We start from the raw sequence: 16,257 nt of genomic DNA on the forward strand, positions 1-16,257 counted from the left end.
CTTGCTTTCCTCCAGCTCCACTGGAGGCAGCCCTGGCATTCCTGAGCACACCTCAGACACAGCTCTGGGAGCCAATGCTGAACTCTTACCAGTTCTCTTTGCAAATAATTTCCCCCCTTTTTTTGTCAGGTCCCTTTGCCAATTGCAAAAAAGGAGAGCTGAGAGAACTGTTCATGCAGTGGGGACTGATGGAGCAAACCTCAGTATTCGAGTTTCTGCTCCCTCCCCTCAGTTCTCCAGGAGTTCAGTTCTTGTGTGCTGCTCCTGTTCCTGGAGCAGAGCCATTGCTCTGTTGTAACTCTGACACAAACACTCCATACAAAAACCTTACTTCATTTTCTGCTCCCTTTTTGCTCAGCTCTACACCCCCAGCTCTCCCTCACCCCTTCAGTTGTGCTGTTTCTATTTAAAGTCAGCAGTGCTGATTCTGTGAAAGATAAATCCAAGTCAGAGCCAGAGGAACACCCCCTCCTATTCATTATTGCCCAGAACCAAAGACCAGCAGCCTGTCAGAAACAGCCCTGATCTGTCCTGAACTGACAGGGATGTTAATTACTGCTGGCAAAGAACAACTGAAATGCTTTTGAAGAAATGTAGCAGCTTGACTGTATTAAATAATCTCTAAATTATTTCTCAGATGAAAGTCCCACTCGGATGAATAGTCACCTACTGAGTGGGAAAACTGCAAATCTTCTTGGCTGTTGGATGGGCTTTGCAGTGACCTGGACCAAGGGGTGATGGAGAAGCTGGCCAAGAGCTGGGGGCTTTTCTCTCAGCTAGAGACACACACACATTATTCACAACCCTGCACACCAGAATGGGATTGTACACCTCAGCCAAAGTTACAGAAACGTGCCTGGTTTTTGGATTATTTGGTGAAGGCAGGCATTGCTGTGTGGGACACACCTGCACATCCACACATCCCTGCACAAACCCATTCCTTACCAGGCTTGCAACAGCCTGAGTTTTAATATAAAACCAATCAACATCACAAACATCTGCCAAGACTTCCAGCTAAAGCAGAGCATTCACCACAGGCATTCCATGGTACAGCTCTCTCTTCAGATGAAATCTTTCCCCCAGGTTTCCAGTTCTCATGCTGAAAAATCACAAACCACCTGCCCTTCCCAACACCAACTCCAGCCACAACAGCCAATTTCTCTTTCTCCTGACATGACCAAATTAAAACAAACAAACAAACAAACAAACAACCCAACCCAACCACTTCTTTCTTTCTTCAGCACCAGCTGAAAAGGTCCAAGTTTGATAAAATCAAATCTCAAAGTGACCTGATGGGACCCAGCTCTGTGGGACAGTCAAAGCTACAGACAGAGCCAAATTATTACTTCTGAAAATTCCAGTAGAAAATAATATAAAATAAAAAACAAAACCAAAGCCAAGAGGTACTACAAATGAAAATGTGTCCTCACTTTTCTGAAGAGAGAGCTAGGAGCAGCACCACACTGGGATGTGTTGATCCACTTGTTCCGTGTGCATTTTACATCTGGAAGCAAAACCCAAATCCACCCGCAGTCAGAAAGAATAATGAGGGGTAAGAGAGCAGCTCTGGGGAGTTTTAGTCTGAATTTCTCTGTGGCTGAAGCAGCAGCCACAGCCAAATCCAAATTCCCAATCTCTGGACACATCTGTGGGAAGCAGCAGCTCCTGGAGAGCGACAGCTGCACCTCCACAGCCCCAAGAGCCCCAGCAAAGAGGCACCAACTTTTCTGTTGGGAAAAAAAAAGCAACAAATCAATTTTTCTTCCTGTCTGGCTGATCAAAAGGGTCCAGTGAAACTGTATTTCTGGAATTAAATGTTTATTTAAATATGCAGATGACTTAGTTTCATTGCTACAAGGTCAATATTCGCTTTCAAATGGAAGCACTTTATTTGGTTGAATTCTGTCTCCAGAAATAAATGGGCAACACCAGAACCTTTTACATTGGCAATGAAATCACAACACTGAGATGCCACCGAGATCTCGAGATCAGTGCTCAAACACACATACACACACATATACAAATAAAAAAGTGCTTGACATCATCATGTTAAAATAGAATTTGGCTTCTTTTAGGTCTTCTGACATTTCAGGCAGGAAAACAAAAAACCAAAGAACAATATGCATCAAACTAAATGAACTTCTGAAAAATACTCAGCATTAAACACAACTTTGAGTATCAGTAAATATGTTTCTTCTCTATTTACAGGTGTTAAAGAAAGGGCATTAGAGACTTTTGCTGGGGATCATGAAATTTTGTAGGAGGTACAGTCCACGCTGCTGGGCAAGATTAGTAAATCCAAGCAGAGTTTTTATAAACCAGTCACATATTTAGTTCTTCAGCGTTTGCCAAAGGTAAATTCTACAAAAATTATTCATTACCCTGAATAACAACAGCGGAATAAACGTGTGCAGACTATGAGATATGACTGTCACTATTTCTTAAATAAGTTTTAAGATGCAGGCTTTTGGGAACTACTTGCCAAGTTTATAAAAACTCCATACATGGTCTTTTAATAAAACTTCAGGAATCAATCAGTCAGCTAAAGCTAATGCTCCTTCTACAGCACAATTTAGAAACACAGACATTGCAATTGTTCCAAAGTTCCACAGAGGCTGACAATAATATACTGTCCACCCAGATTAAATATAGAAAAGCAAACTTTGATTTAATTTTTACATAGATGGCACAACAATAGGTGAAAATGAATTCTTAGCTGCTGATTCAACAGTGCATTGGACACGAGAATAAAAATACTGCAGCTAAAAATATTGTAAGGATATTTTTGCACACCTGTTAATTGTTTAACCCTTTAGATCCCCTGGCAGGTGGAGACCACAAAGCCTTTTCACAAAGCCAGAGGTGCCAACCATGGGGATCTCATTCTGCTCTTGATCTGATCAGCTCAGTGAGCACAGCAGCAGCACTGATAAGGCAGTGATTTATGAATTCTGACCCTCCAGTGCTGCAGCAGAACAGCCCCAGCATTGGTGCTGCCTGTGCTCAGCACATTCGGGTTGGGTTTAAATCACAAACCTTCTGATGGTTCATGCTGGCATCTCTTAAGCACCATCACACAACAGCTACAGGATGAACTGTAGCACCAAGGGACTTCGTAAAAACAAAACTTGGCATCTTAAATGGAGAGAAAGGGACAGAATTATGAACACCACACATAACCCAGCTCAAAATCACTTAATCCTCCACGGGGACAGCCCAGGCCATCCCCAACACAGAGAATCTGAGAGTCTGGGATGTGTTTTGATGTGCTGACCCTGCAGAACAGCCCAGCAGGCAGCACAACAACACTCACCTGCCTGCACACAAACCCTGAGAGGTTTCATTTTGGGGTCACTGCCCATAGTGGCTTCCATGTAAAATTTCTCAGCTTGTGGGAATTGTACAGAATATTGTGGAGCTGGACTAGAGCCAGTAGATTCCCCAGACAAGGTCTGGACCCATGAATAAATTTGGCCCTCAAGGCCTATTTAGCAACAACTGACTCTTGCAGGGCTCAAACATGTCCATGACTAAAACCCAACCAATGGTAACAATTCAGGGGAAACCAAGTCAGAATATAGAAGTTTGTAGAAGTTTAAAGAGGAAATTAACCCTTTGTTGGGCAGTTTAAGTCCAGATCGTGTGATTATCAGAGATATTGTAGCTCTCTTACCACTGTATGACATGATAAAGTGCAGAATCACTTATCCTACTTCTGCTTCAAACCATGTGAGAACAGGGTGGTCACAATTCCTGTCTGGCTGCTGGGTCCAGGTCCAGTCCACGACAAGATGGGAGAAGGAAACAGTGCAGTTTCTTTTTTTTTTTTTTCCTTTCCTCTTTTATTTATCTAAAAAAACTCTGTTATTTCAACATGAACTGATGAGAACGCACAGGAGATCATGCAAAAAGAGAAGGCAGGTCTGAAATGCTGAAAAACAAACCAACCAAAAGAAAACTGCAGAGAGATTAAACCACCAGCCACAAAATAACGTGACCCTGAGGAAGGTGGGCGCAGGCAAGGCAACAGGGCGAGCATGCAGGCTGAAACCAGAGCCAAACGAGGCCTGTGAGCAGCAACAAGGGCTGCCAACCAAAATGCCACTGTCTGTGTCTGTGTGTGTCTGTGTGTGTGTGTGAGGAACAGCAGGGACACAGGAGGGGGAAGACAGAACAAGCAGGAAAACAAGTACATACGTGAGCTTGAAGGGTTTCAGGAAACAGCAGGGTCAGAGGGGTTTAATACTTGGAATGAACATCAGCCTGGATTTGAAAAAAGAGAAATAAAGGCTGACAAGTATTAGTGACCTTTTGGGGAAGGCAGAATGTTGAATAATGCATGTGGATCAGATTTAATATTGACAAACTGAGAGCCCAGTCCAGCTGCTATAACACTGTTCCCAGGGGAGGTTTTCCGTCTCCTTTCCTCCTCTCTGGTGAGAGGACCCAGGTTTAGCACTAAAGGCACTGTGTGAAGAGCAGCTGGACCAGTGTGGACATCCAGATGGACTGAGGGACAAAGGGACAGAAGACAGACCAGAACATGCTTGGGACTCTCTGGCTACGCCCTGCATCCAAGGACAGCCAGCAGTTCTCTGACAGAAGTTGGGAGGGACTGGGCTGGGAGAAGTGTGTGTTATGTTTGACAGAGGGGCTGTGCCAGGCTGACAGAAGAGTGGGAGAGGCTGATAAGGAAATCCGAGCCACAGGTAGCATGCCATGGAAAAGAGCAAGCATCTGAATGGTACTGGGATGGAATTTAGGTCTGAATTTTTCAAGTGGGAACTCCAGACAAGACTGGGAGTCTGGCTTTCCATGGGTGTGTTTTAACTGCCTGCAGAGTAAACAGACCATTCTGATTCTCCTTCTGTGACAAGCTCGCCCCGAGGTTCTTGCACCAGCACAAACACCTTTAGGAATCTAAAACATAAGAAAGACAAAAAGAAAGAGACTGGATTAGAAAGAGGCTGGGGGAAATGGGGTCCCTTAAGAGCAGCTCTGCCTGCAGAAGATTAAAGGAAATAAAGCAATGAAGCATCTACTGGGTTACAGGGCTTAGGAAGGCTCCTGACTCAGACAGCAACCCTCCACCCTCAGCCCTTCCCTCCAGCCTGGGATGAGCATCACTGGGATTCTGCTGTGCTCTGCAAGTAAAGCACAGGAGCAGGACCCTGCCAGCACCTGCTTTGTGCCACTGAGAACACAAACAGCTTTTTCATTTTCTGTCTGCAAAGCAGCACTGCATCTGTTCAAGTGACAGCTCCAGAGACCATCAAAGACGCTGAACAACAACAACAGGAAATTAAATCAAAGAATTTGCAGAGGAATCCAGAGCTTTCCTTCCTTTCCACCACAGGCCACAGAGGCCTTTCCTTCTCAAGGGAGGGCAGGAATATGCAGCTCAGTGAACCAGCCCAAGCCTCCAAACCTCTCTTCTGGCCATCCCTGTTCCCACAGACTGGGCACTGAGGACAAGTTTTCCCTTTGGCCAAATGAAGCTACAATCCAGGAGCGTGATTTGGCCCAAATTGATGTATCCAAGGGAATACAGGATGAATCCAAACTTCCCTTGCATTTGAGAGACCAGGGAAACCTTCTCACCTCCTTTGCACCCACTTCCATCAAATCCTTCCAAATGACAGCACAAAGAAGTTTTCAAAGAGCCACAATAAAATACTTTTCTTGAGAAGAATTGCATTTGTGCTCAGAGTGAGAAGCAGCTCTGGGCCATTTGCTGTCCTTAGGAAAATTAAATGCCACTATTTTTTGCCAGTAATTATTGCCATCTACTAGTTACTGCCATTGAAAAAACTCAAAAACCAAAACCTCACAGGAATGAGAAAATATAATGTTTATTAGAAGAAGACACCATGGTACATCAAGCTATAAAGAGATTCCTGACAGATGATGATTCTTTAAAAAATAAGAATAGAAACAAGACAACCACACTGGCCAGACTGAACAAACCTTAACACAAAACAGCAGTTCCTATGCAGGTCCAGGTGCAGGCAGCTGAGTAACCAAAAACACTTATCAACATCAGAGGAACTGAGTAGTTACCAAAACAGCTGGGTTAAGCAGAAGAACAGCCTAGAGAACCATTTATATTTATACACATATAAAAGGATAAAAACAACTCAAATTCAAGTAACTTTAGTTTTTAAGTTATGTTATATACAATTTTTTTTATATACTGGGAGAACTAAGGGCATGTATTTAACAAAAGGATTTTAAAAAGCCACAGTCCAGTTTATAATTACCAATTCCTAAATAATTTGGCAAGCATTAAATAATCAGATATATCCTAGATAAAAAGTGCATCAGCATGGTTAACTTTTACCTATTTCTTTATGTAAGTCAAGGCTCTGCATGATGGTTACAGCAAACAGCAGAGCTGCAGCACTGGGAATGCCAGAGCTGCCCATAAGGAATTATTGATATCATCAGAGGTGAGGGGGAACAGACCCACAGCTGCAAAGGACCCAAAATGCTCATCAGCCCACGGCTCCAAAATAGTTTTTATCATGAAGTTTAACTTCCCAAACCAGCCTCTATTCCTGCATGTCACCCAAACAAAAATCCAGGCTTTCTGCTGGAAGGGAACGTGGCATTTCTGTTGGGTGCAATGCAGGGTTTGTTCGGAGCTGGTTACTCCATGCAGGCTTTTTTGTGTCACACGATTTCACAACATCCCTCAGTGAAAGAGTTTTGTTCCCAAGCAGATGATGAGGTACCATGGTCAGTAACACAGGCTGGTCAGGCTTGAGCTGAAAGGCCCAACTAATTCCTGTGTTTGAGAGTTCTCAGCACCAGACACCCGACAGGTACAGAAAAGCCCTGCAAGGTGCTACACCCAGGTGTGCACAGAACAGCTTCCTGCAGGAATCCCAACAGGAGCAGAGCTTGCAGCTCTCATTTCTATTCAGAAGGACAGCAATGCTGTTTGCACTAAATGGACACAGTCAGGGCAGCACCTTCATTGGCATTTCAGAGCCGAGCTGGTACCTAACAAAGTCTTTCAGTGATGGAGATATGACATGTGCATTCATCTCTTCTAAAGAAAACCTTCTCAAACAGAGCTCTTAAAACAACCGTAGCAGCAAACCAGGAGAATAAAGGGTGGACAGGCCTATGCAAACCTACTCAGAGATTTTCTGAAGTGGTTTGTGCACATCTGGAAAAAAAAAAAAAAGGCAAAACAAGATAGGCATTACTGTTCTTTTTGTGACAGGGTTTGCCAACACCCTCTGACCAGAGGCACCCTTGTAAATGTCATCAGGAGCCCTCACACAGGGACTGGCAGGGCACAGACCCAGCTTGGCTCCTCTAAAACTACGATCAGGAGGGCACCTGCAGCACACAACTTACCTGTCCTGCTCAGCTCAGTTCTGCAGCAGAGCCCTGACAACACAGGCTCCAGCTGAGTGAAACAGCAGCGTCTCACAGAGCACTGAGCTGCCCCTGGCTCATGGCACAGACACAGCCTGGCCAGGCAGGTCTGGCTCTGCTGGCTGGGACAGTCACAGGGACTGGGAGCTCCCACCCTTCTGCCACCAGCCTCTCATGGTACCAGCTGCTCAACCTTCTTTCCAAAAAGAGGAAAGGATTACTAAAGTTTGCAAATGCTCTCATGTTTACAGTGTTTTCTTCAGGAATGTCATTGCTTCTATTTCAAGGACTCAAGTCACTTCTACCAATATCTTAAAAATCAATTTGCAGCTTGCAACAAAGCTCACCTTTTAAACACACCATTTCCTCCAAATCTTAATGCTGCATTCTATGAAAAGTTTTCTTTTAGCTTTTCTTTTAAACCAGAGACTTGAGAAATAAAAGAGGTAAACATTATCTTTCCTATACATTAGATATTCACAGATACATTTGATTTTGTTCCTGAAATCCAGCAAAATTAATGGTGAAACATTTAAATTATCTCAAAACTCTCCTTTGTGGCTACAGAAATGGCTGCAGCTGTATCAGCCTTTCACCCTGGCACAGTTTGCATTTTTACTCTGATGGAAGGTATGAGGGTTGGAATGAGAGGGACCCTTCCAACCCAAACCAGTCTATGATTCCATGATTTCCAATCGTTCAGCCTTGCTCTGGATATAAAGGGGAATGGATAATCCATGTTCCTCTTTCAAAGGTTAATAAAAAACAAGAGAGGGCTAAAATTTTTACACTCTTTTGCATCTCAACTGACAATGTATTTGCCAACAGGAACATAAATTTATGGCAAAATAAAACAATTCCCAGATTTTCAACTGCAGCAGATGAAGCACTGCACTGATTAACACCCAACTCAAACATTGAACTTGCTGGTTTATGGGCACAGTCCTTCTCCTCTCTTCCTGCTTCCCAAAAACACCAAAGAAAATGGTTCCATTTGCTTTTGACTTTGATGAGGCTGTTTGTTTCACACCAAGAAATCTCAAGCTAGGAAACACAATAATCTGAAAGATTAAGTGACTGAATAAACACAAATTATTTAACAGTGGAGTTCTAACACATCCTGATTTGAAACAGGGCTAAAATCTTTGATTTCTTGGTGTATTCCACTGCCAGGTGTCCAGCACTGGCATTTTCACCAGCCAGGTCTGCCCTGCAGCACTGCTTCCTTACACAAAACATTTGGGAGGAATTAAAAGCAACAAACAGCATCTTACTGAGTCCAAACTCTGAATGTCTCCATTGATCTCGTGTAAGCAAAAGATTACCATTAGTTCTGGTCAGCTGAAACACCAAATACATCTGAAATGTAGCAAGGTGGGAATGAAGAGAGGAGCTTTCTTCATGTTTTACCCATTTATCAAGGATCACAGAGTGCTATGTAGAAGGGTTTTGGTAAGATCTTTCCTTTCCCTTCCACAGACGCAAAACTAAATTACCTCCAGTTTTCAATCCAAAAGGTCCCCGGAACACAACAGGCTCTGAAATCTCCCACACAGACACAAACCAGCAGTCTAAATATTCCCTCTACAAAGTTCCACTGAGTGACTTTGGGACAAACAGTTGACTTGTGGATGTGTCTGAGATGCCACCTCGGTATCTGAAGAGAGCCCAAATGATCCCAAAGGGCTTTGTGCTTCCTGCACTAAGCTGGATGTGCAGTGGCAATGACAGTTGAGCAAACACTGTCCAGGAAAGGCTGCATTTCCCCTCTGCTTTCACAGTCCCCCACACCACCCTTCTCTGAGCAAGAAAAGCACATTTTGCAGTACAACAAGCCATAATTAGTCCACGTACAGAATAATGCACTTGGTGGCACTGTACAGACTCTTAAAAGGCTCTATCTGCAACACAGAGCAGTTTCAGGGTTGGATTATCTCTGTGAAAGCAAATAAAACAATAATAATAGCATTAAATATAGGTCATAGCACCTTTGGCATTTTTGTCCAAATAGACTTCAACATAGGATGTGGGGACATAGCCCTCCTCATCTTCGTTCCTTCGGATTCGCGTCCACCCATCGCCTTTGTCTTCTTCTATTACATAGAGCATCTCTCCTTCTGCTACAGAGATTGTTCCTTCATTCTGACCTGCAACACAGAGCAACAGGGACTTTAGGCTGTGCTGCACAGCAGGAATCAGTAACTCAGGCCATGGGTGGACACAGCTTTTGGTGCATCACTGGCAGCAAGAACAGGGGCTTGTGATTCAGGAGTCAGCAGTGTGTACACAAAGAACCAGATAAAAGTGATCCTAACAGCAGAGTTTTGGTTCTCTTGTAGAGTTCCTGTGCAACAGGAGATGAATCCCTGTCTTGGTTTCTTTTTACAGAATCACACCAGAACCTCACTTGCCCTTTGGCTATTTAAGGTTTAATGAAGGTTTCCCACTTGCCCGTAGCATATGGACTTAAAAAAAAACCCCAGTCAATGAAATGAAGATAAAGTTTACATGATACCTTCAAATGTATAGAGTGCTTTACATGTTCCTATGGTGGGTAGTGGTTCTTCATCATCAAACTCATCATCAAAGTCTGTTGCAGGTACTTTCATCTCAGTCTCCTGGCTCTGTTCCTCTGTGTAACTGCCATCGGGGCTGCTCAAGAGAGGAAAAACACAGCAACTATAGCAACCAACCTCAGCAGCAGACAGAACCACTTGGTCACCACGCTTGGGGCAAGGGGAGTAACTCCAGCTGGAGCAGCTCAATGATTCCAGAGCTTGCCTGCAGCTGGCTCTAACTACAGATAGGTGAGAACCCTCACTTTTACCATTAAAAAGCTTCACAGAAGTGAGTGAGGGAGCTGTCACACGGCTCATTGCAGTCAGACACACAGCTCTTTGAGGCAGGATATGGCAAGACCAGGCTGCAGAGCCCTGGTGTGTGCCTGCAGAGGCTCTGCTGCAGCCCCAGCCCTGTACAGATACGGTACCTCTCGCGGTCCTGGGCACAGCTGTTCACTCCTGACGGGTTCTGCGCCTCGTACACCCCGCTCTGCCGCCGGGGCTGCTCCGTCCGTGCCGGCAGCCGCCCCTCCACCTCTGCCAGCCAGCCCTGCCAGACAGACAGACAGACAGTGTTCACCCTGCTGGGGCACTCCCAGACTGCAGAACAGACTGGTTTCTAAACATGTTCATGTTTTCCTTTGAGTGGCAGTGGTCCGTTGTTCAAATTCTGGATTGCCTTGCTGAAAAACACACTTATTGAAGACACCCTGAGAGAGAAGCAGTTAACAGCCAGCAGGAGATGATGCTGCTCTAGTCACAATCAAGTAAAATGATGTGTGGCTGCTTAGAGTAGTCTGAGGAACACCAAAAACTCAGCAATTGCTGAAAGCAAGGGAACAAAAGCTGGAAAGAAAGAAAGAGCCACTGATTTCAAATGGGTGGGAAGCCAATGGATAGCAAAACCACATCTGAAATTAATGGGCTGTATCTGTTTATGTTCAAAGCACAATGTAGAAAGTGAAATCTTTTCTCAGCTGTCTAATCCTTCTTATGTAATTATAATGGGCTTCATATATTCCAAACACCCCCCCTCTCTGCTCTGGAGATTTGATATCTCTAAGCAGCTTCCTGTTCATGGCAGACTGTTCTTTAAAACATATTTCATTTGATGGCTTTTGTCTTGCTGTTAGTCTCTAAATGGTGCTTTGCATTTATGTCACTATGACTCTCCACAGACATCTGTAACATGATGCTTCAATTTATTTCATTAATTAAATAATGAAAGCTCTCTGAAGCCCTCTGGGCAGTCCAGAGAGCACTGCATCTTCTCTTTACCTCTGTTTAGCACAATTTGATTTCTGTGCCAAATTTACCTGTGGGCTAACAGCCGCAGGAGATGGTGCATGTTTATGTTACACAAATCAGCTCAAAGACCCCAATTAATGCAAGTGCTCACGGGGCCCTTGCCCCACAATACATCTGAAAAAGCCAGGAAGGCCCTGCTCAGACCTGAGCATTTGCTGAGCTGCTTTTTACTGAAATGTTTCCTCTCATACCTCGAATTTCTGAACTTCTAATCGCAGCTTTTCAATGTTCTGCCCAAGCTCTGCCAATCTGTGGTCCACACTCGCTGCGTCTCCCATCTGGGGGTTCTTGATGTACACGTCTTTCATCTTTGTTAAGGCATCTCTGAGGGACAAAACAAAAATAAAACACATTTAGTGCAGCTGGGGGTCTCTTCTTCACTCTGAGGTTCAATCTAAGCTGTTAGAAAGGAAACTGAGAACACCCAGATGGGGCTTTTGCCCTGGATAGGACCAACCATTAAAAAAGAACAGTAAAATTATTTGCCAGGAGAGAATTTACACTGTCAGAGATAAAAAACAGTGAGTTATGAACAATATAAGAAGATACTTGATATTGATTTTTAGCCTGATGTGGTTTTTTTATGTAGTACAACAGTACCTACTTGCTGCCCTGGGGAAAATAATAATAATAAATCTTACAAACATCGCAATCCATGACAGCTCCAACTTTCTAGACTAATACCTTCCCAGTTTTCAGGGCATAGACAAACAGTTGAATCATTATCATCCATCATGGGCTGACCTCCAGTTGAGAAAGTGGAACAAAGATATATTGATAAGAGAAATGGAGGGCAAACCAGAAATCCTCACCCTGCCTGTTGCAGCTTGTCTTTAGCAACTCAAATAATCTGAAAGATATTTATTTGTTTCACACTGCTTAAAAGGAAGCTGGCTGCAGATGGTTTGTGTTTGTCACAGCACAGGGACAGACAGACTTGCAGTTACAAAATGTGACCCCAGGTCCGGCCGAGTCCCAGGGCAGCTTCACTCGGCTGTTGATGGACATTTCAGAGCTGAAAATGGAATTATGGGCTGGTTTTAGGCACAACTATTCAGATTTTCTCTAGGCATTAGCTGGTGGGAGAGAGGTTAATGACAGTCCCACGACTCAAGTTAACACTCTTTATGCTTTAGAGTTTCCCACCAAACTCTTGACAATTGCAATCCTGTGCCTTTGCCTCGTGTGTATGGAAACTGGGAAAAAGTGTGGGTGGCAAGGAAGTGGGACTGCTCTGTGCCTGAAGCCTTAAGGGACAATGTTGCAAACATATGAGTCACAATTATTACTGTTTGTTTAACTCTTATTTAACTGCTGCTCCTATTTTCTCCATCATAAACTGTCTTCATTTAAATTTCACTCTGATTTTAATGTTGGGTTCCCTCCGAATCAATACAGAACAGAATGAAAAACCTGCAAAAGCTCAGGCAAACCTAAGTTACCACCACAGAGGAAAAAACCAAAGCAATGAGAAATCATATATCCACATGCAATTTTCTTATCCATGATACAAAATATAAAGGAGAAATTCTGGGTTAGTAGGCAAAATAAGCAGGTTCTTGACAGCAAGCTGACACAAAATGCAGGCACATGTGTACAAACACAAAGCAGTATTTAGGGAGAGACCAGTTTTGAAATCCTTCAGGGAAGAAAAGTTCTGTGTCTCACAAACAAAACATGCTGAATCTTTAATGCAACTACTGAATGTGAACAAACCAAAGCACAAATACAGGCTGCCAGAATCAATTAAAAGTGTGTAGCTAAAATAGCCTTATTCTTAATCAGAATGATAAATGCAGCCTTGTAGAAAAAGCATTCACAGAAGCACAGAATTCATCATCTTTCTGCTTCCAGGAAATCAAAGGTACAGATGAGAGAGGCTGATGATGATGCCATCATGTTATAACAGCCTTTCCTGTTGGGATCTACCCACATCCATCACACACAGGGGCTCAGTGTAATCTCACTTCTCACTGGAGAGGTTTGGCTCACCTGGAATCCATCTCTTTCTGAATGTCCCTGTTTAGTTCATCGACCTTTTGCTGAAGCTTCTTTCTTCTCTGCTCAGGTGGGAGATTGCTGAAGTCTTCTGGGCCTGCTCCCTGCACAGAGTGGAATGGAGGATGGGGGGGGGGGGATATGAAAAAAATTAATAATCAGAGTCTGAAAGAATGCTTTGGGATTGCATTTTGAAAACAGGCCACAAAAAGCTGTGCAAAATCACAGTGGTCCGAAGCATTGTTATCATCTGTACTGTGTTATCAGTCCCTGAATGGTGAGGAATCTGGATGCCCTCAAAATGATCCCAGGAACACATCCTGCTTCCTTCCCTAACAGTGGCTAATGGAAGATAAACTGGAGAATTCCAGAATTCAACAACAAAGCTGAGAAATTATTTTTATCTACAGTTTTATCACCAGATTTTTTTTTAAACAGAGTTCCCTTCTCATGGAAAGCTGATCCCTTCCTGCCTTCTTTCACTCTGCTACAAAGAGCATTCCCATAAAAGTAGTTCCTGGCTTTTAGTCCCATGTCATTGCACTTCTGTGCACTGCTGATTGACTGCTGGTCCAACACAGTTAAACTATGTCAGGGGTCTCCTGAACACACCAAGCTAACAGAAGCATTCCCCACTGAACCCTGCAAGTTAAAAAACATGCTGCTTACTTTCCAGGGTCCACATTTCATGCCAAAGTCTCTCAGCTTTTCCTCTCTCACTTGTACTCACACAAAAACCAGGAGTTATATCAAAACCTTAGAATCAGTCAGTTTGAAATCATAACCAAAGGAAAAAAAAAAAAAAAAAGTGAAGACCACAGTGGTTACCTTTGTGTGATTCTGCTTGACAACCCCTTTTCTGCCTTCTGCTATGTCTCCTCTTGATTGCCTCAATTTGATATAGCAGATAGATGACACATAAAATACATCCACACTCTTTTCTTCACAGTAACACCTATTTTTGTCTTGCCAGAAGGCAATGGAGGCAGATTGGGTGGGCTATACTGAACACATATCAATACTGATTAGTTGCACCATAAGGGAGTGAGGTTCTTGTGCATAAGCTTGAATTTGGGCAGGTTTTGCTTGTTTCAGCTTTTGCTCATTCCCTGTCCAATTTCTAAGGGAGAATTTGGAGGAAGAAGGGTAAAAACACAAAGCTGAGTAACCAAGTTCAGTGGTCCATCAGTTTACTGAGAGCCTGTGAGCAGGGCTGGGTCATCACTCTTGCTAAAACACCAAATTTCTCCCTGAGGAGAGTGATTTAGATGAGACACTGCCACCAAAGCTGCTCTTCAGACCCTTGGCTCTGTCCTGAATGTGCTGGGACACTGTGTCTTTCTCCTGCAGCTGCAGAACAGCTGTTCAAAACCAAAGTCTGGGGGTGTCAGAGGGCTGGAGGACAACCACTCACAGGTCACCTTCTCCTCTGGACTGGCCATTCCAAAGCCACAGAGCAGGCCTGAGGAAATTGCTGCTGTATGATTGTCAGTCAAAATGGCATGTGCTTCTAGTGAAGCTTTGATCATCTGTGCAATAATACACTAAAAATTCCATCTGTGAGACAATGAGAAAGCAAATTTAAGATTTGAAGAGGACTTTGAAGACTTCTTGACTAAGAAAGTTAGGCTGATTCTGAAACTTCATCCACACGGAGTCCTACCAGTGCTTACATTACTTGATGTGCCTGGTAGAGGAGAGATCTATTTTAATTTATTATTTAATGTTTAGATTTTGCTTGACAGCAACTCCCACATCACAACAGACATGAGAGTGATTCAATCTATTTTATGGATAATCTACACTAAAGCCATACATATTCTTTTTAAGGCAAAGCATCTGTAGGCAGCTCTGTGAACAAGCAAGCAGTTACAGGAAAGTCTAGATAACATATTCTGACATATCCTCCTCAGGAAACAGGCTTAAAAATATCCCCAGCTGTACATTAGTAGAATGCAACAGATAGAGTGAAATTTGGAAAAGCTTCTTTTTGGTATCTTATTTTTGATTCTTCAACTTTATTCAAGAGTTCTAAGCTGGACTAAATCCAGCACTTGGCTCACAGTGCTTCAGACCAAAGCAGGAGTGTTGCACAGAGCTGCACAGCCAAGGCTGGCAGGTGACCTCACTCCAGATTTAGTCTGTGCTCAGGAATTTCCTATCAGAAGCTGAAGCCCCTGCTCCAAAAAGGAGAGTCAAGGAGCAGTTTTTGCACACATTGAGCACATTTCATGCTCTCAAGCACAAACACACCTGGGCCATCTCTCAGATCGTGGACATTGCCTACATTTTTAGAAATGCTCCAGCAGTGAGGTGAGGGGAAAGCTGTGCTATTTCTGATGTGCTGCTCACAAGGTGTCCTTGCAGAAAAGTAATGAGATTTAGGATTCAAATTGTCCCAGGATGAAGGACTGTGAAAACAGGGGCTGTGTTAGGACCAGTTTCTCGGCTGAAGCTACATGTGAGGAGAGCATGAGCTTTTTCAGGCCCAGTTTTGGCTCTTGCATAGTGAGGATCCAAGAGGAGATTACAAAAAGCTGCTTTTCTCCATCTGAGGTGAAAATGGGTCCCAGCCCTCCCTGCACATCTTTCCAGTTTCTGCAATTCCCAGGGAAAGGCTGTGTCAGCCATTTTTGGAGGATTTATTCCTACATGCAAAGGCTTGTCTCAGCTCCACAGCACACTAGCACTGTGACCAAGAAAATCAGTGGAAATCCAGTACAAATGCATTGGGCTCCCTGGACAGTGGCTTTTGGCAACAGTCAAAAGAAGGTTTGCAAGTATTCCATCATTCCACTCCCATCATTCCTCAGACCTACCACAGGTCTTCAGTGAGAAGCAACCTTGCTAAAGGAGCCCAAGAAAGTCACTGTGCCACCAGAGCAGCAGCAGGACCCAAAACTGCCAGGGCTGCTCCAGGCAGCTCTGGTGGCCCACAATGATGTATCCAAGCACAAGATATATGTAGAATCATGGAATGGTTTGTGTTGGAGGGGATCTT

The 16,257-nt window shown here is 43.7% G+C and overlaps 1 protein-coding gene across 50 annotated transcripts in view; it reads right to left on the reverse strand.

The window, feature by feature from the left end:
• Positions 1-1,801: 1,801 nt before the first annotated feature.
• The window catches only part of FNBP1 (formin binding protein 1), a 93,350-nt gene continuing 78,894 nt past the window's right edge, over positions 1,802-16,257 (reverse strand). For 14 of the 50 annotated variants that reach the window (XM_086858143.1, XM_086858109.1, XM_086858121.1 and 11 more), the window contains 6 exons: positions 13,251-13,360; positions 11,450-11,582; positions 10,379-10,500; positions 9,905-10,041; positions 9,378-9,536; positions 5,837-7,174 (listed from right to left, as the gene is read on the reverse strand). In XM_086858143.1, the coding sequence (XP_086714269.1) occupies positions 7,140-7,174; positions 9,378-9,536; positions 9,905-10,041; positions 10,379-10,500; positions 11,450-11,582; positions 13,251-13,360 (696 nt within the window). In that variant the 3' untranslated portion in view covers positions 5,837-7,139. Of the gene's footprint in view, positions 7,175-9,269; positions 9,537-9,904; positions 10,045-10,378; positions 10,501-11,449; positions 11,583-13,250; positions 13,361-16,257 lie in introns of those variants that run through there. The other 36 variants (XM_086858142.1, XM_086858148.1, XM_086858127.1 and 33 more) reach the window with 6 other exon arrangements.

Source organism: Cyanistes caeruleus, chromosome 20 (genome assembly GCF_971803275.1).
Source record: "Cyanistes caeruleus chromosome 20, bCyaCae1.hap1.1, whole genome shotgun sequence".
Lineage (NCBI taxonomy): Eukaryota > Metazoa > Chordata > Aves > Passeriformes > Paridae > Cyanistes > Cyanistes caeruleus.